The 21,645-nt window shown below is 42.3% G+C and overlaps 1 protein-coding gene across 1 annotated transcript; it reads right to left on the bottom strand.

Moving 5' to 3' along the window:
* Positions 1–224: 224 nt before the first annotated feature.
* Scimp (SLP adaptor and CSK interacting membrane protein) lies at positions 225–21,343 on the bottom strand. Its single transcript, XM_078041091.1, has 5 exons — positions 21,275–21,343; positions 9,512–9,635; positions 7,501–7,567; positions 5,304–5,377; positions 225–2,905 (listed from the first exon to the last, which is right to left on the bottom strand). The coding sequence occupies exons 1-5, from the start codon at positions 21,341–21,343 to the stop codon at positions 2,730–2,732; spliced, it is 510 nt and encodes a 169-aa protein (XP_077897217.1). The 3' UTR covers positions 225–2,729.
* Positions 21,344–21,645: the final 302 nt, after the last annotated feature.

The following is a 21,645-nucleotide window of genomic DNA, read 5'->3' as shown; positions in this document are numbered from 1 at the left end:
TATCCTCCTGCCTCAGTCTCCATGAGTTGCTGGGATTACAGGCATGGGCCACCTATTTAATAAGCACTTAAAAACCTCTCTTGTTTTTAAGTGCTTATTAAATCAACAGTACTATTAAATCCCAAGTCACTGACTTGAGATTTCCAAAGGGGCTGGGATACATGCAAAGATCCTGTGAAATCTTGATATATTTAGTCTGTCAACCAAACTGATCACAATTTCCTTGGCAGAAAACATGGCTTTATTACATGTGCTTGGTTTAAAGTCTCAATCAAATTACAAATGTGCAGGAAAACTTAATTTTTCTTGTTATTGTGGTGTAGACTTTCCATTAATATTCAACATTTGATAAATGTTTACAGAGTGCCGACCAACACAGGGATGAGGCAGACAAGTTCCACCCCAAAGGAGTCCCCAGATTAGGAAGGGGGGAAGAAAGTCACCAGGCAATTATAATGCAAAGGGAGAAGCCCTTTCCATAGAGCTAAATATAGGGAGAAATGAGAGCCCAGAGGTGTTTGCGCGTTCACTCATTTCAATTGATCCGTCCGATTTATTTATTGAGCATCCACAATGTGCTAGGAACCAGGAAAACAATGGAGGAAAGAAAGACACAAACCCTATCTTCATGTTATTTTCAGCCAAATGGAAGAGAAAGACAAATAAACAGATTATTATGGGTACGAATGCTACAAGAGGAAAGCATCTAAGACAGCACCTGACCCAAATTTGGGGCGATGAGAAAAGGATACTTAAGGTGAGATAGGAAGGATTGGAAAGTGGGGAAGGAGGTTCCACACGGCAGGAATGGTGCACAGGCACAAGGACAAGAGAAGCCATGGCAAAGGTGAGAACAAAAAATTGGAGAAAAGTGAAGATTGCAAAGAGGTGGAGGAAACAGGGTTGGCAGGAAATAACCAGTAACCAGATCCTGATAAATCCTGCAAGCCAGGTTAGGAGTTTTTTTTGTTTTGTTTTGTTTTTTCCTGAGGTTAATGGGCAAAGAGGAGATTTAAGCAGGGGAAGGAAGCAGTCAGATGTTCACTTTACAAAATCATTGGCTGCCATATAGCGAGTGATCTGGAGGGGGAGATGCCAGAGGCAGGACAACAGTAGGAAGCTGCTAAATTCTCTTGGCAAGCACTGGCCGTGGCCTGACTCAGAATGGTGATGGACACTGTGGGCTGAGGCACAATCAGCAGAAGGTGTGGAAAATGATGTAAACAGAAGGTAGAGAGAGGAGAAGGATGCTAATTTTTGACACCAGGAACTAAGAAGATAATGAAGCACAAATAGTTTGGACTTGGGAGTAGGTGATCAGTTTCCTTTGGCATATGTTGAACTTGAGGGTTCTACAGAATAATCATATTGAGATGTCCTGGAAGCAACCCAGGAGAGAGAGAAAAGGAGGGTGGGAAGGCTGAGGGTGGAGAAAGAGAGAGAGAGAGAGAGAGAGAGAGAGAGAGAGAGAGAGAGAGAGAGAGAGAGAGAGAGAGAGAGCGCTCAGCCGGAATCTGCAATTTGGAAGTCATCATAAAGGAGGACACGAAGCTCATGGACAACGGTGAGACCTCTCATGAGTATTTCGAGGGAGATGAGAGCAGGAATGGGGAAAGAACCCTGAAGAAGACCAGCATGGAAGAGAAGGAGCAATATGAAAGTTATAGGTGGGTCAGGTGTGGTGGCTTATTTCCATAATCCCAGGTACTCAGGAGGCTGAGGCATTAGGATTGCAAGGTCAAGGCCAGCCTGGGCAACTTGGCAAGACCCTATCTCAAAATAATAATAATAATAAATAATAATAAACAAAAAGGGCTGGGAATGTAGCTCAGTGATAGAGCACCCATGGGTTCAATCTCCAGTACCAGAAAAAAAAATAAGTAAATTATGGATGGGAGTTTTAAGTCCCCTGAACTCTTATCTTGAATATGCCATTGTTTAGTGATGTGGACCCATGATTTTTCTTGGGAGGACCTAATTTTCCTGTAGCACCCTAAGCACACCTGTTGCAAAATGACACCTCTAGTTGTAAATGAGAAGATAGCTTCTGTCTTTGGTTGATTGTTCTAAGGCTACCTGTGAGCACAGGAAAACACCTAGGTAAGAACTTGATTCTCTATGGTGAGGGCCCTAAATCATATAAAGACATGGGGGCTTGGGGTGTGGTGTGTATAGGTGGCGAGGTTTCTCAAAAATACAGTGCACTCTCTGCACTGTAAAACTTGTAAAGTGAGAAGCGGTGACTTCTGTACAAGGGTGCTTGGCTGTAACAACCACCCACAGCCTCTCAGTGCAGGGTGGGTGGGGTGGAAGGAATACTTGAATGGTTTGTGAGGGCTTACCTGGGGATTGGAGCCTGGGAAACTCTGTACAATCAAATACCAAGACATAAAATCACTGAGAACTGCATAAATCAAGAGAACAAAAGGAGAATGTTGAGAAATGAGACATTTGTCAGAGGTGTGAGATTGGAGCCCAGTGGTGCACCCCATGAATACTTCCCCGACAGAAGCACAAAGGCTGACCTCTCTTGATTCTCAGGACCAAGCATCGTGTCTTTCCTCTGGCTGCTATATCCAATCCCTGAGGCAGCTTCATCTAAGGCTCAGGAAGTGCTTTTCTTATAGAGCTTCATTAAATAACAACTGGCTTTCAGGACCCAGGGACCTATTCAAGTTCAACCATTCTTGATCACTTTAAAATAATCTGTGTGAACCCTCTTCCTCTTGTCAAAAAGAAGACATGGTTGTTTTAAAATGATGGCTTTCCGTATTTGCAGGTATTTCAACATCATCATAGTCATCTTCATGCTCGGTGTAGCCCAGGCTGGAAACGGGCTTCTTATTTCTAACTTTATTCACCGATGAATACATAGGTGGTGACTGAGCTGGGATTTCCTGTAGGGCTAAAATACACAAAAAAGTCGTTACATGCGAAGCTATTGTGTATTGATGTATTTTTATTTAAGTAGCTCAGCATGGTTTCTATGGGTTTTGGTGATCTCACTTCCTGGTGGACCAGATCCCCCATTTGTCAGAGGAAACTCAGATGTGACACAGATCTCAGGATCACCCAAGTGAGTGAATGACAAATATTGATCAGACATCCTGACTCTCAAGTCTCTGACTAAGTCTGCACTACCCATGCACCATGAGGCAAATGCTTAGGAAAGCAAAGCGGAGCCGCCTGCCAGTTGAATCCACTGTTTCTACAGATTCTCATTCTTACTAGGAAGTGAAACAAACCATTATTTCCTTAATGGTGCTTTCTTTCCAGCGACTTACATTGTTTCCTAAGACTATCTGAATTGCTCAGGTACAAGCTTCTCTGCTAAGGAGGAAGAAAACAGTGGTGTTTTCAAAAGCTGGAATTTAGTGCAGAATAGCTCCATAGCAACATTAAGAGGTGGTGAAGCTTTTAAGTAATGGGGCCTAGGGAGAGATTGTTATTGGTCCCTTCTCTGGCTTCTTGTTCCCCATGTGATCTCTTACTGTCACACGCCCTTCCGCCATAATGCCATCTGCCAAGATGTGATATATAGCTAGGAACACCTTCCCCAGAGTTGGTGCCATGCTGTTTAGATTTTCAGCCTCCCAAATTGTGAGCTAAATAAACTTTTTTGTTTTGGGGGTAAGTTACCCCTTGCCTCGGGTATTTTGTTGTAGTAGTGGAAAATGGACTAATATAACAATGAAACAGCTCAGCTCTACCTGTGATGGGGATTGGAATTGCCTCTATGGCAATCTCGTCTTTTCCCATTTTCATTTCTTGTAGAACTCAGCAATTAGATCTGAGTTCATGTTCAGATCCTAGCTTTGTGACCACAGGTAAGTCACCTAAGTTCCCCATGTCTCAATGTTCTCATCTGTCAAAGGGAAATGACAGATAGAATTATTATAAGGATTAAATGAGATCATGGCTAGAAGTGGGGCTGCCACACAGGGCATGTTCAATAAATATTAGCTAATATTATTATCTGTCCATTCAGTCAAAATATTTTTTATTAAGTATCTCTTAAGCTCAGGACACTATTCCAGATGGTGTATGAACAGTGGTAAATAAGACAAGAAAGGCTCCTATTTTCCTCAAGTTTAAATTCTGGTTGGGGGAAATAGATAATAAACTAACGATAACTCAAGACGATTTTGGATAACTGCTATGAGTTTCATAAAGGAAAAGTGGCAGAAGTACTTTGATAGGGTTGTCAGGTGACACCGGAAAGACCAGGCAAAGCCAGTTATGCAAAGAGCTGAAGGAGAACATTCCAATCAGGGGACAAGGTACGTTTATCTGATGGGAATAGTTCACAGTTGCTGGGCACAGTGGCACATTCCTGTAGTTCCAGCAACTCAGGAGGCTGGGAGGATCGCAAGTTTGAGGTCAGCCTCAGCCATTTAGTAAAGCCTTAAGCAACTTACTGAGAACTTGTCTCAAAACAAAAAAATAAAAAAGACTGGGGATGTAATTCAGTGGCAAAGTGCCCCTGGGTTCAGTTTTCAGAACCAAAAAAAATAAAATAAAATAAAAACAATGAAAAAGAATAGTGACAGTCTAATTCCTTTTTACTCATGTTCTAAGCTGGGATTTGAACATGAATTTATACATTCACATTAGGATATCAGGAACATTGGTATTTATTCTGGCCCCGCCCCTCTCTGGCCCCACACACCTTTTTTGGCTAGGGATTGAGCTACATTCCCAGTCCTTCTTATTTTTTGAGACAGGGTCTCACTAAATTGTCCAGACTGGCCTCAAATTTGCCATTCTCCTGCCTCAGACACCTGAGCTGCTAGGATTACAGGCATGTACCACTAAACCTGGCAGTTCTGACCTTGCTAAAACTTGTTTGTCTTTTTTAAACAGGATGCTTCATCTGCCAATCCTATTGTTTGGAAATGTATTTGTGTTCCTCCAGAATTCATATGCTAAAGCCCTAACCCCACAATGTGGCTCTATTTGGTCATAAGATATAAATCCAAAAGCATTATATCTTTATAAGAAGACACACCAAGAGCTGGCTCTCTTGCTTTCTTCCCCAGTTCAAATACCCTGAGGAAAGCCCATGTGAGAATATAGTAAGAAAGCAGCAGTCTGCAAACAGAGAAGAAATCCTTATCAGGAACCAATTCAGCTAGCACCCTGATCTCAGACTTCCAGCATCCAGAACTGTGGGCAAAATTTTTCTATTGTTTAAGCCACTTAGCCTATGGTATTTTTGTTATGGCAGTTTGACATGATCAAGTCATCTAGATAAATTTGCTATCCTACCCTGAATGAAACTGTTACCAGCAAAATGTACTTACAAGAATCTCCTAGAAAATGCAAATCTCTGGGTGGCAGAGGGGGTAACTGATCTGGTGATTGATTAATAACATTCCTGGAAAGAGAGAAAGAGGAATCAGTATTTGGTTTGGATCAAATTATTTATAAGAAAGCATCAAGGAAAATGAATGGGTTGAACATTCAAATCTTAATCCCTACAAATTGAAAGCATTTTCTTCCCTTTCGAGGTCCTACATCCCATTTTCAACTACCACGATAAAGAAACCATTTCCTCTGGCCCAGTGAATGGCTGAAATTGAGGGAAGAGAGTTAAAGCTTTATAACTTAGTGTGTAAAGCGCAATCTCCTGTGTTCACCTGAACTGAATTAGGAGAGGGTGGTATGCATTGGGTGTATTTTTTTTTTTGCAAAACATATGTTCTCCTGAAGCTGAATGTACACACAACCCAAGAAAGCAATCTACCACCAAGTCTATAGCTTACCAAAGTGTTTGCATATGTTCACCAAAAGACCTGTACTAGAATATTCATGGCAGCGCTATTCATAACAGCCCTACTGAATGTCCCTCAGAGGCCCATGAATTAAAGTCTTTGTCCCCAGCTTAGTGCCATTGGGAGATGGTAGAAATGTTCTGGTCTCTTCCTCTTTCTTTCCTCCCTCCCTCCCCCCAATTCTCTTTCTTTCTTTCTTTTACCTGGCTATGAGGCAAGTGGTTTTACTCTACCGTGTACTCTCCACCATAATGTGGTGGCCCAAAAGCATTGGGGCCAACCAGTCATGGATTAGGACCTTCAAAACTGTAAACCAAAATATACCTTTTCTCTTTACCAGCTGATTGTTTCAGGTATTTGTTCTAGTAATGGAAAACTGATCAACATAAGGCCCAAACTGGATATGACCTATATTAACCTGGGTTCTCTGGAAAAAGAGACATATCAAATTAATCATCACACTACCCAAATGTCCCTCAGCAATAGAATGGGTAAGTCAATCATGGTCTACTCCCACAATGGATTACTCTATTCCAGGTAGTAGGTACCTTTGGGTTTTCATGGCAGAGGGTGGTATAAGGCAAGTATCTGAGGTGCTGGTAATATTTTAGCTTGAACTGGGTGCTGATTACCTGGGTCTGCTCAGTTTGGGGAAATTCACTGAGTTGTATACTTACTCTATGCATCTTTCTATATTATGTTATGCTTTGGTAAGAAGTCTTAACTGCAGTACCAGTTTTATTCTTAATAAAAAGTGATATTTTGGTCATCTAGCTACCTTGTCTTACTTCTCAAGGGGATCAAAATGGGCTGGGTAGGGGCTTAATGTGCCGTGCACCCTGAGCACCAACAAGAGCCTTTTAGAAGAGCATAGACTTTGTTTTAAATAGTGCATATAAGGCAAAGAAAGAGCTCTTCTTGACTGGCTTCTGGGAGATCACAGCTTCCAGCTCTTGGAATGTCCTGACAGATAGTTTATGCTCAGGACGTGATACATGGTGAATGTTTTTGTTTACCTGGGACCCTGGACCATGCTGTGTCAATTTGACTCCTGGAGGCTCTGGAGATTGAGTTACTAACTAGATCAGTTATGTGGGCCATCTATGCCTGCTTAACTAGTCCCCAGTGAACCCTGAACAGCAAGGCTCAGGAGAGTGTCTCTGTTGGGAGATACTTCAAATGTGTCATTGCATATCATTGCTGGGAGAATTAAAGGGATCCTTAAGACCACCGGGGGAGGACAACTGGAGGTTTGTATGTAGCCACTCCATGTGTCTTTTTCCTTTGCTGTATACTTTTGCTGGATTAAACTGTAACGTTGAGTGTCATCGCTTCTGGATCCCAGGAGTCCTTCTAGTGAATCATCAAGCCTAAGGGTGGCCTTGGGGGCCACTTACACAGATACCACTCATAGATCCCCAAACACATCACATACAACAAAACAAAGAAGCATCTAAAGAAAAGATGTAGAGCAGGTGGTAGGCCTAGAACACACAGCCCAACTTGCAACATCTGTCACCAGACTCAAGAAGGGAAGCCTTGGAGAACAGGGTGCCAGATGATGCCTTTTCCTTAAAGTGGGAGCATTGGCACACAACAATGTTTTGCCAACTCCACAGGAAAAGTGGACGTCTCAGTCATACCAGAACAGTATTGGAGGGGAAAGGTTAGAAGTGAACAGGTGATTCTCAAAATTAAGAAGCAGATTCCCCCCCCCCACACTTACTCATACATCTTCTCTTCTTCATCTCCATGGATTTGTTTCATGGACTTGGAAATTTTCCATTTCTTGCCTAAGGTGGGGGAAAACCAAAATGATTTAGGATGAATTCACTAAAGTTGTGATTCTAGAGTTTAGAAGTCCTCAGAGACCCAGTGGGTCCAGAACATTTGGAAGAAGAACTGTCAAGAGGGAATACAAATAGACTTAGGTATTCCAAGGTACTAGGTGATAGAGCTAGAATTTGTTTATTTGACATGGGGTGATGATATATTGCCTAGGCTGTCCTTGAATTTCTGATCCTCTTGCCTCAGCCTCCCAAGCAGCTGGGATCACAGGCATGCACCACTGCACCCAGCTTGATAGAGCTGCAATTTGACCCCAGGCCATCTGACCACAGAGGCTGGGAGCTAACCCAGTGAGGACAAGAACCACATAGGCTGTGTTTCTTCATTGCCTGGTATTATGCCTGATACTTGGTTGGCACTCAGAAATGCAGGTCATATGAGCAACCAAAAGTAGTTGGGAAGAGATGAGAAAATGCATGGGAAAACTGGTTTGTAAACTGTGAAGTGTTAGACATATTAATTATAACTTACTTGTTAGTATGAGTAGTTTAAGATAAAAGAGAATAGGTAAGTTTTTTTTTAAATCTCTTTTTTAGTTGTAGATGGACACAATACCTTTATTTTGTTTATTTATTTATTTATTTATTTTATACAGTGCTGAGGATTGAATCCAGTGCCTCACATGTGCGAGGCAAGCACTGTACTGCCGAGCCACAACCCCAGCCCAATAGGAAAGTTTTGTTTAGGGTCATACTTTGGTCCATAACTGAAAATGAAAAGTTTTAAGAAGGTAAATGAATAGAGGATTACAGGGGCCCAGAATGTACTTTTTTTTTTTTTTCCAGTAATGAGGATCAAATCCAGGGCCTTACACATGCTAGGCAAATGCTCTACCACTAAGCTATATCCCTATCCCAGGAGACAATTTTTGTATTAAAAAATTAATTATGTTAAGAGGTAAAGGAGAAAGAGCATTGAACTATAGGGCCCAGCACATCTGAGTTCTAGTCCCAACTCTGCCACCAATTCCTATGGCATCTCTATTAAGGCTCTGTCTCCCTCTGAAATTTAATCTTCTTATTTCTAAAAAGAGATTGAGAAGAATAACCAAAAAATTTCACTTCTTATGTAATCTCGACTTTTCAGCACTGGGTTGAACCAGAATTTGAGGTTGTGTCTAGATGCCCAGGAGGACAGTGTCCTGTTTACTGAGGGATGTCTACCCAGGGTGTCCCAGGGGAAGGTGGCTGTACCTCTCAGTATGTTTACCATCCCCTATATACTACTGGTTTAGGTCATCTTTTTTTTTTAAGGGATAAACTCTCAAGAAAACACACCATACTTTGGAGACGAAAGGCAAAGTTGAAAACCTAATTGTAGATAATCTAAAGTTAGTGTTAATCCTTAAGCAGTCATGTGTGTGTGTGTGTGTGTGTGTGTGTGTGTGTGTGATTGTCCAAATCCTTTAGTCAAGGAGGAAATAATACCAAATACCAGAAAGTTCAAGAGTATGGTCTTGTAGAAGGCAATCATGGTTGCCAAACATGTTGGTCATGGGTCAAGTCTGTATTTCATTCCCAAACATAGTTTTTGATATTTTGTATATGTGTATTTTCTTTTAAGCTCCAGACACAAGATGCTGTAATCAATAGCCCCATTTCAAAGACAAAGCTTTTGAGCATATTGTGCCTTGAAACAAATTCTGCTTCCATCCAAACCCTGTGGGCTGGAAGGGTCCCTAGAGATTAGTTAACCTCCCCCTTTCACTGCGCATATGGGGAAATTGAGGCCTTGGGAACATAAGTTAGTGGCAGGAGTAGGACTCAAACCCAGAAAGCATGACCCTTAATTTAAAATTCAGCCCATAAAGCCCAGGACTCATCTTCCTGCCCCAAAGGAGCTCTAATGTCCTGACATCCATCCACCTGCCCAGATGAGATGACTGTTACCTTGCCTGAGCTGGCACCGACAGACAAAGTATAGGATGAGGCCTAGGACCAAGGAGACGACAATGATGGCCACAGCCAAGATGATCCAGAAATAGTTGATCCACAAAATCATTGCAGTGGAATCCTAAGAAGAATGCAGATAGAGAATAACACATGAATGAAAGGCATCCTGGAGTGGTGGTGGGGGCTGTTGTCTTCCGTGCTGTGTAGAGAGGCAGGCATTTGCTTAGGAATAAAATAGCCAGTGGTTCACAGTCAAACCCTACAGATCAGCAAGTAGGCAAGTCCTTCTGTGAGCCTCAGTGTCTCTGTCTGTAATATGGAAACTCACTCATGCATATTCAAACGGTGCCATTTCAGATGTATGGTTTTGAGAATATTAATTATGTGAAAAGGCATATAGACAGGTGATAGAGAAACAGACACCACCTACTACTTTCCAGGGCTTTGTGAGGATTATAGACAAGATATGAATCTACTAGGTACTCTAGAAACAGTAGACATCAAAACTGTTGTTTCTTATATTGCAGATATAAGAAAATGCAGCAGAAGGGGAAAAGTGCCATTTAAAGCAATTATTGACTATAGTTCTTTTTGTATCATAAAGACAAGATATAATTCATAACAGGGGAAAAAGAATTCTGAGGCTTTTTTTTTTTTTTTTTTGAGATGTGGTTTAAAAATACCTTGATGGATGCTGTGGTTTGAATATGTGTTTTCCCCACCAAAATTCATAATGCAGTTTGGTGCCTAAAATGACAGTGTGTTGAGAGGTGATGGGACTTTCAAAAGGCATTTGGGTCATGAGGAATCCACCCTCATGAAGGGATTAATGCCATCTCATGTGAGTGAGCTCTTTTGATTGCAAAACTAGGTTACAGCAAGACCTGCTTCTCTTTTGCATGCGCCTAATTCCCTTTCTGCCTTGAGTTAAATCTCCACAAGGCCTTCACCAGATGCAGCCACTTGACCTTGGATTTCTCAGCCTCCAGATCACTGAGCCAAAATAAACCTCTTTTCTTTAGAACTTACCAGTCTTGGGTGTTCTCTTACAGCAACAGAATGAGTCTCTTTGAGTGAGGCATGGTTAGAAGGGCAAAGCTGAAGATGTAGAACAAGCTTGAGTTAGCAAAAGAAAAGTAACTGGAATTTGGGGTCTGAAGGTAGACTAGAGAGGAGGAGAGACTTGGAACTGGTTAGCAGCAGAAGGAGAGGCCAAAGTCAGAGCTTAATTAGAAAGTCCCCATAGCAGAAAATAACCACTGCATTTATGAGTATTTACATGTAATATTCAACTGTAAACGTCTGTCTGTATTACACTGTGTTGTAATATTCTGTTATCAGCACACCTTTAATAAAATTGTAGAATGTACAAAAGCTTGTATGGGCAGAACCTGTGGGGGCAGGTCAGGAATGACATTTAGGCAGCGGTTTACCAATGGGGGTGGGGGTGGGGATGGGGGTGGGTGGGGGTGGGGGTGGGTGGGGGTGAGGGGGCAGGGCGGGACATACAGGCAAGAAGAGAGAATTACAGTTTCCTGCTTCAAGTGACAATGGGGAGCAGGCTGCAGGATGAACTATTTGGAATAGTCCCAGGAATTCAAGAATTTTCTTAGGGGAGAGAGAGTGTTCCCTTCATCCATGGAGTGAACACTTTGCCAGTTCATTTGGGTATCAGAGTAAAAGTGATCCTCCAGGGATCCTAGGAGATATCCTCTCATCCTGGTTACTCAAGAACTTCCTGGGTCTCCATTTAGCCAATGGATATTTGTACAGTGCCATTTCAGCTGCATGGTTTTGAGTAATATTAATTATTGAAAAGGCATCTAGGTAGGTGATAGAGAAACAGGGCAGTATCAGGCTGCTGTAAAGCCATTATTACTACTAAGGAAGACCTAACCTGGATGAAAATTTAATAATATGTTTGTATTAACAGCATAGTGTCTTTATTGGTTAAACTGATGTATCATAACTCGGATTTTCAGTTTCAAATTTAATTTCTTTATTCCAAGTTTTGACTTGAACAAGTACAATGTTCTTTGGCTACTGATACACTTAACATGTGGTAAAATACAGTAACGTATAACTAGTGTTTTTCTATATACATCACTCGGCAGTTTACTTTTTTACTCTATGTGACTTTTGTGATTTATCCATATTGGTAGATGTACTGTGGATTTCTTCTTTTTTTTTTTTTCAACTTTTGCATTGAACTTTTATTGTTTGACATAGTTTTTGGTATTTTGAAGTACACTATAATTTTAAAAAGACAATCGTCTATATATACTTAAACATTTTAAGAGAAATATTGATATATAAGGCCAAACAGATCACATTTTGCTTCCCCCATGCCAGAAATTTGTATACCTTACATTTTAAATTCTGGAATGTACAGCAGGTTAAAATAATGGAAAATTACACTTAAATAATGGGAAAATACTCTTGAAATAAAGATGCATTTTTCTAGGTGTGATTTATTGCAACTTTAGGTAAAGGCCAAATGCTATTTGAAAGAATTCCCTTCATGAAGGGTTTCTCTTTTTAAAATTTGTTCTTTTTAAGTTATACATGACAGTAGAATGTATTTTGACATCTCATATACCTGGAGTATAGCTTCCCATTCTTGTAGTTGTGCATGATGTGGAGTTACACTAGTCAAGTATTCATATATGAACACAGGAAAGTTATATTCAATTCATTCTACTGTCTTTCCCATTCCCATTCCTCCTCTTTTCCCTTCAGTCCCCTTTGTCTACTGGGGATTTATTTTTAAGTGTCAGCTATTTAGGAAAACTCACCCCTCAGTATGTACACAGAAGAGATTTTTTTTGTCCCAGGTCATTTATTTTAGGGTGTCCAAAAGAGTGCAGTAGAGAAAGAAGAATCAAGGGGAAAAGAAAAGCAAATGAAGACTGGAAATGGCTTTCAGTAAGGGGCTGTGAACTTTGTTTTCACTGGACTTAAGAAAGAGCCATTTAACCAGCCAGGCAAAACAACTCTGTTAAGTCATAGATAAGTGACGATTTATCAATCTTAAACTCACTATGATTTAGTAGATCCTGTAACAGTCAAAAGGAAGTGTAGGGGGACAGGGAGATGAAAGGAAAGAAGATCTGAGTAGAATTGTATAAAAAAGAGGTTGGGACAAGAATATCAAGAAGTCACAGTCAGAAGTGAGAGAGACTTGACGGAGATTGTCCTGCTGGCTTTTCAGAAGTAAATACCGTGGCTATTGCCTGGGTTATGATCCATGTGGCAATAACTTGAGGGACAGCTTGTAGGAGCTGAAAGCTGTCTTCTGAAAGCCAGAAAAGAGAATTCAGTTTTTGAATCCTGCTAACAATTAGTGAGCCTGTAAGAGGACCTTGGACCTAAGGCTAGATCATAACCTTGACACAGAAACTACGATAATAAATTTGCATTTTTTAAAAAAGCTGAAAAAAAAAGAAAGGGCCATATATCAGAAAGCAGCCTCTTTGCTTAACAAGTGTAAATAGAAATGTCACCTTTACCCTTGGGTAAAGATATAGATAAATAGATAGGTAGATAGAGATAGGCAGCAGAGTAGACAGAAATAAGTTGCTAATTAGTTGACTTTGAGATGGGGAAATACATTGGGTGCACCCAATGTAACCATGAATCTGTGGCTTCTCTCCATTTTGTCAGTTTTTTTTTCCTTCTTATTCAGATGTTTGTCTCCCTGTTCTTCATCTATCTTTCCTCTCATATTTTCTTTTTTCTTTTTTTTTTTTTGGCCTTTTTTATTTACTCTGGAAGAATTTCTCCATAAAGCAACACAAACCTGATCTTTAGAACTGCAGAAATTGATAGATACCAGGACTTGAGGGTTAAAAGTCATTGTGTCAGAGGACGGGGTGGAGGGAAAGGTAGGAAAATGAGAGCCACAGCTCTTCATTCTAAACCCTCTGTGTTACTTGATTTTTAAACTATTTGCATTCACTTTAATAAAACTGACCGTGTAGTGTATTCAGTTTTTGTGAAAAGCCATTGTTCAAGTTTCAAGGTCAAAGAAATTTCATTCTCATCTGGTTCCTGGGAAAGAAATAGGAAGTAGAATGATGTTATTGAAAGTGAAACAGTGGGTCACTTTAGAACTTCTCAGAGGGATAAGTATTTTTATTTCTGATTTCTTGTTTTTTTTTTTTTACTAATAAAACTGATTTGATTTGCCATCAGATATTTTGAGCATGTTTAGTGCAGACTGAGCAGTCTGCCAAGTACAGTTCCACCTCTCATTTCATTCTCAACCACTACCCTGTTCCCCAGATGGGGAGCTAAGAACAGAAGGAAGTGAACTGCCCAAGTGACCCAGGAAGTCCAAAATGTTTTCTGTCCATGTCATGGGACGTTCCTCTGTTGATATTGATAATGATATCCTGAAATCATCAAGGAAAGGCCAAAAAGGGTTCCAGACATCTTGCTGTAGAAGGGGCATCACTGTGGCAGTGTTATGGTGGTGTGAGAGACCACCGAGGATCCTCCTGAGTGAATGGCCAGAGCCCACAATGAAAAATAAAAGTCCCAAGTTCCCCATTTTCTAAGACCAGAGAAATAGCATTGCAAGTCACCCCTTTCCCCATAGACCAATAGGAGGTACTTTTTCAATAGAACTGAGGAGAAGCTGTCTTTTGAGAGAGTACAGTTGTGAAAGAGGCCTAAGAGAATCACATCCCACTCCCACTTGGATATTCTCTAGATCGATCAGCCTAGTTTAATGGTGAAGGTGCTTTCAGACAGGGGAGAGGAGCTCCAGGGAGAGATGGTGAGAGAATACAAGGAATAGGCAATTGGCAATGTCTACATGATCAAGTTCAGGCCTCAAGTTGGGACCACAGAGGGTAGATAAGATTGTGGGGTGCAGGACAACTGAGAGCTACTGAAGCATGGGGCGAAGAAATGCTTGCATGAGAGGATGCTGAGAATCAGCCCAAGAGCTACAGCTCTTGGGGGACCACAGAAGACTCTCAAGGTCAGGGGTTGAGGCCCTTATTACTGGGATAGCTAGAAGTCCTAATGCCACTACCACAAACTTCATCAGTAGTTATGGCCCACTGATGGGATGTTTCCCATGGACAATTGCTTGTCCTCTCTTTCTCCCTCAATCCAATGCTGGGAGGTAAGTTTAGGGAAGGGGGTGTTAAGGGAACTGAGAATTCTCTACCCTGTCAATACTCCTCTCACCAGGACAAAGGATGAGCTCTGAGTCTAATATAAGGTTTCAAAATGAGTATAGCTAAATTTTAAAAAGCTAAAATGAGACTGCTTAATAATCAAAAGTAACTAAAATAGTTCTTCTTTTTTTTTCTTTCTTTCTTTCTTTTTTTTTTTTTTTGGTACTGGGAATTGAACCCAGGGGTCCTTAATCACAAAGCCACATCCCCAGCACTTTTATTTTTTAATTTTGAGACAGGGTCTCACTAAGTTGCTGAGGGTCTCACCAAGTTGCTGAGGCTAGCCTCGAACTTGAGATCCTCCTGCCTCAGCCTTCTAAATTGCTGGGATTACAGATGTATACCATCACGTCTGGCTTAAAAGTTTTGAAATTGAACTGAAATGTTTTTATGGGGAGGCCATCTCCCATGGTGATAAGCAGGAGCCCAGGCAGCAACAGTTGTCAGAATAAAGCTGTGTTCATGGTGTGGTGGTGCATGCCTGTTATCCACCTACTCAGGGAGCTGAGGCAGGAGGATCGCTTAAGTGCAGAGAGAGATATAGGACCAGCCTGGGCAACATAGAGAGGCCCTGTCTCTTAAAAAAAAAAAAAAGTTATCTTAACCATTCTGGAGGTTAGAAGTCCACATAAGTCTCACTTATAGGGCTAAAATTAAAGTTGAAAGGACTATGTCCCTTCTGGAGAATCGATGGCTTTAGAAGCCACTCACTTTCCTTGACTCATGGCCTCCTCCTGCCATATCTTCAGAGCCAGCAGGGTCCCCATCTCTCTGATCATTCTTCCAAAGGCACACCTCCTTCTATTCTCCCTTGTAAAAAGGCTCTTGTGGTTATATTGGGTGCATCCAGTGTATTTCCCCATCTCAAATTCTGTCTTCTGCCTTAATTCCCCTTTAACATGAAATCTGACACTGTCATAAGTTCCAGGGATTAGAATGTGGAAATACTGAGGGAGGAAGAGGTCCAGACACAAATGCTTCATGCTTATACCTCAATGGGATGACACTCTTCAGTTAAAGTAATTCCATGAGTTTTTACATTTAAAAAGTGGGTTTTTTCTCCTTTCTTTTTTGCCTTCTGAGTGATGTCTCAGGAAAATAAGGGGGAAGAAAAGTAATGATGATCTGTTGAATTTGACCAGAAGCTCAGCTCGTGGTGAATTGCTGGCCCAGTCAGGAAGCAGCAGAGTCCTGCCACAAGGTGGACATAGGGGCAAGGCTGCCACTTGAGAGGGAAAAAAAAATTTTTTTTTTTTTTAAAGAGGCTCAGAAGATAGGAGGGTTTTCAAGGCAGGACTCAGGTTTAAAGATAAAACAGGGCCCTGGGAACCAAAGAATATGCAACCAAGATCCAGTCTAGGCTGACAGTGGAATCTAACAGGAGAGCAGACCTGGTCCCACCCCTCATCCATAGATCAATGCTAGTCTCAGGGAATGGGGAGGGGTTGAGTGTGGAAGTGCAGGTGTAGGGATCCCAGCTGCTGACCTGGAAGGACAGGGTCTGACCTCGTTTCCTGTAGACTTTGAAATAGTTGGTGGACTAAGAATTTAAGGTCTACCAGAAGTCCTCATCCCTGAATAGAGGAAGGCCTTAAAAATTGCTGATGTACACAACTTGAGACAGTGGTACATGCCTATAATCCCAACAACTCAGAAGAACCAAGTTCAAGATCAGCCTCAGCAACCTAGTGAGGCCCTAAGCAACTTAGCAAGACCCTGTTTCAAAATAAAAAATTAAAAGGGCTGAGGATGGAGCTCAGTGGCCAAACACCCCTGGGTTCTGTCCATAGTACCACCCCCCAAAAAATGCCTATGTACAAAACACCGTAGATTCTGATGAAATTGAACTGGAGTAGGTCCTGCCTATAGGAATTTGGTTGTTTTTATAAAGTTCTCCAGATGATTCTAATATGAGGCCAAGGTTGAGAACTTCTGATATACATGTTATTGCTTAAAACTTTATTGTAAGCTCCCAAGGAAGGGGTTATTACTATAGTTCGAGGCATGGGGTAGAAGGAGGATTAGTTCCATGACTCTCCTTGGATACCGAAATCTGTTTAAGCTCAAGTCCTTTATATAAAATGGTATAGTATTTGCACATAACCTATATATATATATCCACCCATATATGGTGCTTCAAATCACCTCTTGATTTCTTACAATACCCAGTACAGTGAATATGCTACATCAATGGCTGTTGCGCTGTATTGTTTAGGGAATAATGACAAGGAAAAAAGTCTGTGTGTGTTCAGTTCAGAATCAACTTTTTTTTTTTTCCTGGTATGGGGATTGAACCCAGAGGTGCTCTATCACTAAGATATACCCCCGATCCTTTTTATTATTTATTTATCTACGTGCCAGGGATTGAATCCAGGGTGCTTAACCACTGAGCAACATCCCCAACCCCCTTTTTAAAAAATATTTTATTTAGAGACAGGGTCTCACTGAGTTGCTTAGGGCCTCACTAAGTTGCTGAGGCTGGTCTCGAACTTGCAATCCTTCTGCCTTAAGGATAGCTGGTATTACAGGCATGTGCCACCAGTCCTGGCAGGCAGGCAGGCAGGCAGGCAGGCAGACAGACACAATATTTTTTTAAAATATATTTTCAATCTTCTGTTGGTTGAATCTGTGAGTATGGAACCCATTAACATGGAGTACTGGCTGTACTTCTATTTTACAAATGAAGAAATAAAACTCAGAGAGGTTAAGAGATTTGCTAAGGTTTACACAGTCTAATTGACTTCCTGACATTCCATTTCAGTCTGGTCTGACACCAAATTTGTACTTTGCCACCCTGACATGAAGGTGATAAATTCTTTCTTTTCATAATAGAACTGAAAGCAGAACCGTGGTTCAAGAATTTCCAATATTGGCAAGATTTCGTTTAGTCTTTAGCTGTGACTTCTTTCCCCCAACCCCCTGCGGTACTGGGGATGGAACCCAGGGTTTCATGCATTTTAGGCAAGCACACTACCACTGAGCTATATCCCCAGTCCTAGCTGTGACTTCTTGTTGCACATTATGAGAAACTCAGTATGAAAATGCACTTTAGAAATATAACACTCATATTCTGACTTATCATAAGTTCTAACTACTCCACATGCCCCAGATCATTCAATTCTCACAATAGCTCTATAAGGTAGGAAATGCTGATCATTATTCTGGTTTACAGATGAGAAAACAGAAGCTTAGGAGGACTTCACAACTTGCCCAAGGTTGCAGGGCTTGTGGGTGAAAAATCAGAAACCGAACCCAGATACATCTGACTCTAAGGCCTTAATTTTTGACCACCAAGCCTGGATTTCTCAAAAATTACATTAAATTACCTGAGAAATGTATTAAAATTCATTTTAATATAGGGGTCTATGGCCCACGCCACTCTCAATTCTGATCTGTAGATCTAGAATAGGATTTGAGCATCAACTTTTTTTTTTTTTCTGGTTTGAACCCAAAGGTACTCTACTGCTGACCTACATCCCCAGTCCTTTTTATTTTGGGATAGGGGCTTGAAAAGTTGCCCAGACTGACCTCGAACTTGTGATGCTCCTGCTCTCAGTCTCCCAAATAGCTGGGACTACAGGTGGGTGCCACCAAGCATCAGTAATTTTAACAAGCAACTCCAGGTGGTTCTCAGGCCTCAGTGAGCAGCACTGTACTTCTCTGCAGAGCTCCCAACTGGGACTGGTGATGAGCTGGATCCTTATTCCCTGAAACGGTCATACGTGGCAGCAGAAGGAGCCAGGTGAAAGGAAAGCCACCCAAACTCCTTGAACCCAAATAACTTCCCTATCTGCCTGTCACAGGGCCTGGAATCCCACTGGAAGCCCACTGTCAATGAATGAGTCATTTCTCTCCAGAGTAAGGCGCTGTCCCCTCTCTCTCCACTTCCTCTTCACTTAAACCTACTTGCTTGAACGTATAAACATGAAAGAAGACAAACTGAGTCATTGAATCCTCAGTTTTCCTTCCTTAGTGCTTTGGCAGGAGCAGGGACATCTGAGAATCTTTATCAAAGGTCTTTGGAGGATAGTTATAGCCAAATATGATGGGGATGTAGGAATGCGGTTCCTATGAAACTAAGAAGACCCAGAATCCCTCTCCCCCTTATCTAGGCATGTATCCTTCCTTCTTGGTATTTTTTTCCCAACTTCGTAGTGCTCCCTGCTCAGGAGCTCAGAAATCTCATACTTTCTCCCCTTCCTCCTCAATCATCCTGCCCTCAGGAAAGTCTCTGAGCCTCATTCACTTTGAGAAGATCAGAGGGAAAGGTGGAATCCTAAAGAATCTATGCATCAAAGTAGAAGGAAAGAGAAAGAGGAACTTTCAAAGGAGGATGAGAAGGAATAACCAGAGGTAGATGAGAACAGGAGAGAAGGATATCCCAACAGGCAAGGAAAGCCTGAACTTCAAGAAGGAAGGGAATTGAGGCTGAGTAAAGGTTGTTTGTGTGCAGTATCAAAGACTTCGTGTGTGTTTCTAAACCGTGACAGTGCCAGGAGCGAAGACCAGAGTGAAATACAGGGATAGGAGAGAGCAGGAACAAGATCCGACAGAAGAGAAGAGCTTTCAAAAGGGAACAAGGATGAAGAGAGGGGGTTGAGGCTGAATGGAACCAGAGAAGGCTGAGGTCTGAGGACAGGAAGTTGAGAGCTCACACCCCAAAGATTCCATTTCCTTCAAAGTAGGAGGCAACGTCAATTTTCTGGGGACCGGTTGGGGTGGTGGGCGAGGCTGGAGAACAGACTCCTCTTCCACATTCCAGCCCTGCCTCCCACATACTGTACATCCCCAGGGCACTTCCTTCTGGGGCTGCCTTCCTCCTCTCAGGCCCCTCCTGACGACTGCTGCTCAGCCATTCAAAGGGACACTGCTACCCCGAAACATGTTATGATCAACAGGTGAAATGCATTCGCCTCCAGATGAGACCATTATAACGGCAGTTGCCTTCTGATGAGTTTGTTCTGTTAATTGTATTGCCTCCCACACTGGTGCACGGATCAGCACACATGTCAGCTTGTGAGCAAGGCTTTGCTTCTTTCTTTACCCCTGTTTCTAGTTCCGAGAACATCATCTGGGACACAGTAAATGCTCCATGTATGTCGGTGAATACATGAAGTCCATTATGCGCAGACTTCCCTTGTGACGATGCAGGGTCGTAGATCATTTGACTCAAGGCTCTGAAATTCGTGTGTCATGTCGTGTATTTCCAAAGCCACCAGAGGCTGGCTGGGAAGCAGAACCGTGGGAGCTCTGGGGGAGGTGGGGGGGGGGTCCAGCTTCCCCTTGGTTTCTTCCTATTCTTCTAATTGCCCAAGACATTTTCAAGGAACATCAGTGAGAAGCCTGTTGCAATTCTGAGTGGTTTCTTCTTCGGAGGAAAGAATTGAGCAAGACATTCCACTGGGTGGGGGAGAAGGAGGATGGGATGGGAGAGCAGCTAAAGGCAATCACATCTCAACCCCAAGACTCACATTTTTTTTGAAGGTATTTCCAGGGAGACAGCAACAGAACCTTCATCAGAAATTTAAATAAATTCACAATCTCACATCTGAGATTGTGAGTTCATTAAGCATTTGTCTTTTTTTTTTCCAACTGAGATATCTTCTCAATGAGAAATCATTTACAACACGAAAGGTACACACTTATGCACATAAATAGGAAATATTGAAGGGTCCTGGGCTGGGCATCAAGAGAACAGGTTTCTTGTCTCCAGTGTGCTAAGAACCTGCTCAGAACAAGACCCTTAATGTCTCACCTGTCTTGTTAGGTGGAAATGCTTCCAAAGGATGAATACATGCTGAAGAGAAGAAGATTACCAGACATGGGGGCATTATTAAGAGCAAACCACAAATGTTCTGTTAACAAATGCAAGTGCCAAGAAAGGAAGCCACTGTCAGGAGGACACTGCAGAGCATTTAGGGGAGCAGGCTGGGCCAGGAATGAAGAAACTGGGGAGTGTTGGATTCCTCTGGGTCATAGAGGGAGAAGAACATGGAGTCGGTGGTGGGAGGTAATGAGAAGAGGGATGGGAGAAAGGGAAGTAGGGAAGCCAGGCAGAGGTGGGAGAAGCAATTGACAAAGTATTTAGAAGGGCTGGGGATGTAGCTCAGTCATAGAGAGCTTGCTTAGCACATGAGAGGCCCTGGGTTCAATTCCCAGCACTGGGGGGGAAAAAAAGTGCCCAGGAATGGGACTGCAAAGATGATTTCAGAACAGGCCAGTGTTATATTCAGTTTGTAGTTGTCATGCTGTACTACACACCCCACTGGTACCCCACTGCCCAATCTTTATGTAGTCTCTGCATCTACCGAGTACTTTTGTGAGCAGATCTGTTTTGGTGACCTGGGAATCCAGGAAAAGGGCTCAGTTCACTCCTGGATCTGTGCAATACACTCCTCCAGAGATTGTGAGCCAGTGCTGACCAGCAGGAAAGAGGTGACCTCCTAAGAAAACTGCAGACATCCCAGGGAGGGCTTTGGAAGGCCCTGAAGCAGGCTATGTAGTGAGAGTTTGAGCTGATCTCAACCTAGATCTCAAGGTCCTGGGAGACGGTAGTATCATCCAGGCTCACCAGCATCAGCAGTTCTTGCCTGATTCCCTTCTGGTTCCCAGACTCTCTGATCCTGTTTAGGGGCTCCATGCTCCCACTTGACCTTCTCGCTGACATCAGCACCAACAACAGCCCGTGTGGACAGTTGAGAACAACTTAAAATCAGAGTGTGCCAGGGGCAGAGCAGGGCTGGGTAATTAGAAGGAGTCCAGTGTCTTTTCTTTCTCTATTCTTGCAATTCTGTGAAAAGCTGGAAGCCCCAGCCTCATTCTTCCTGTTCCCATGGGCCCGTGGCCACCCACCTCAGACAGACAGCCTACCTCTATATTTCACCTCCACTTGGGTCTTCAAATCCATTCCCTCTTCTCCATATCTACTTTCCCTGCTTTAGC

The sequence above is a fragment of the Ictidomys tridecemlineatus genome, chromosome 3, assembly GCF_052094955.1.
Source record: "Ictidomys tridecemlineatus isolate mIctTri1 chromosome 3, mIctTri1.hap1, whole genome shotgun sequence".
In the NCBI taxonomy this organism is placed as follows: Eukaryota; Metazoa; Chordata; class Mammalia; order Rodentia; family Sciuridae; genus Ictidomys; species Ictidomys tridecemlineatus.
The sequence above is the reverse complement of the archived record's forward strand: the minus strand, read 5'-3'. Positions and strand labels throughout refer to the sequence as shown.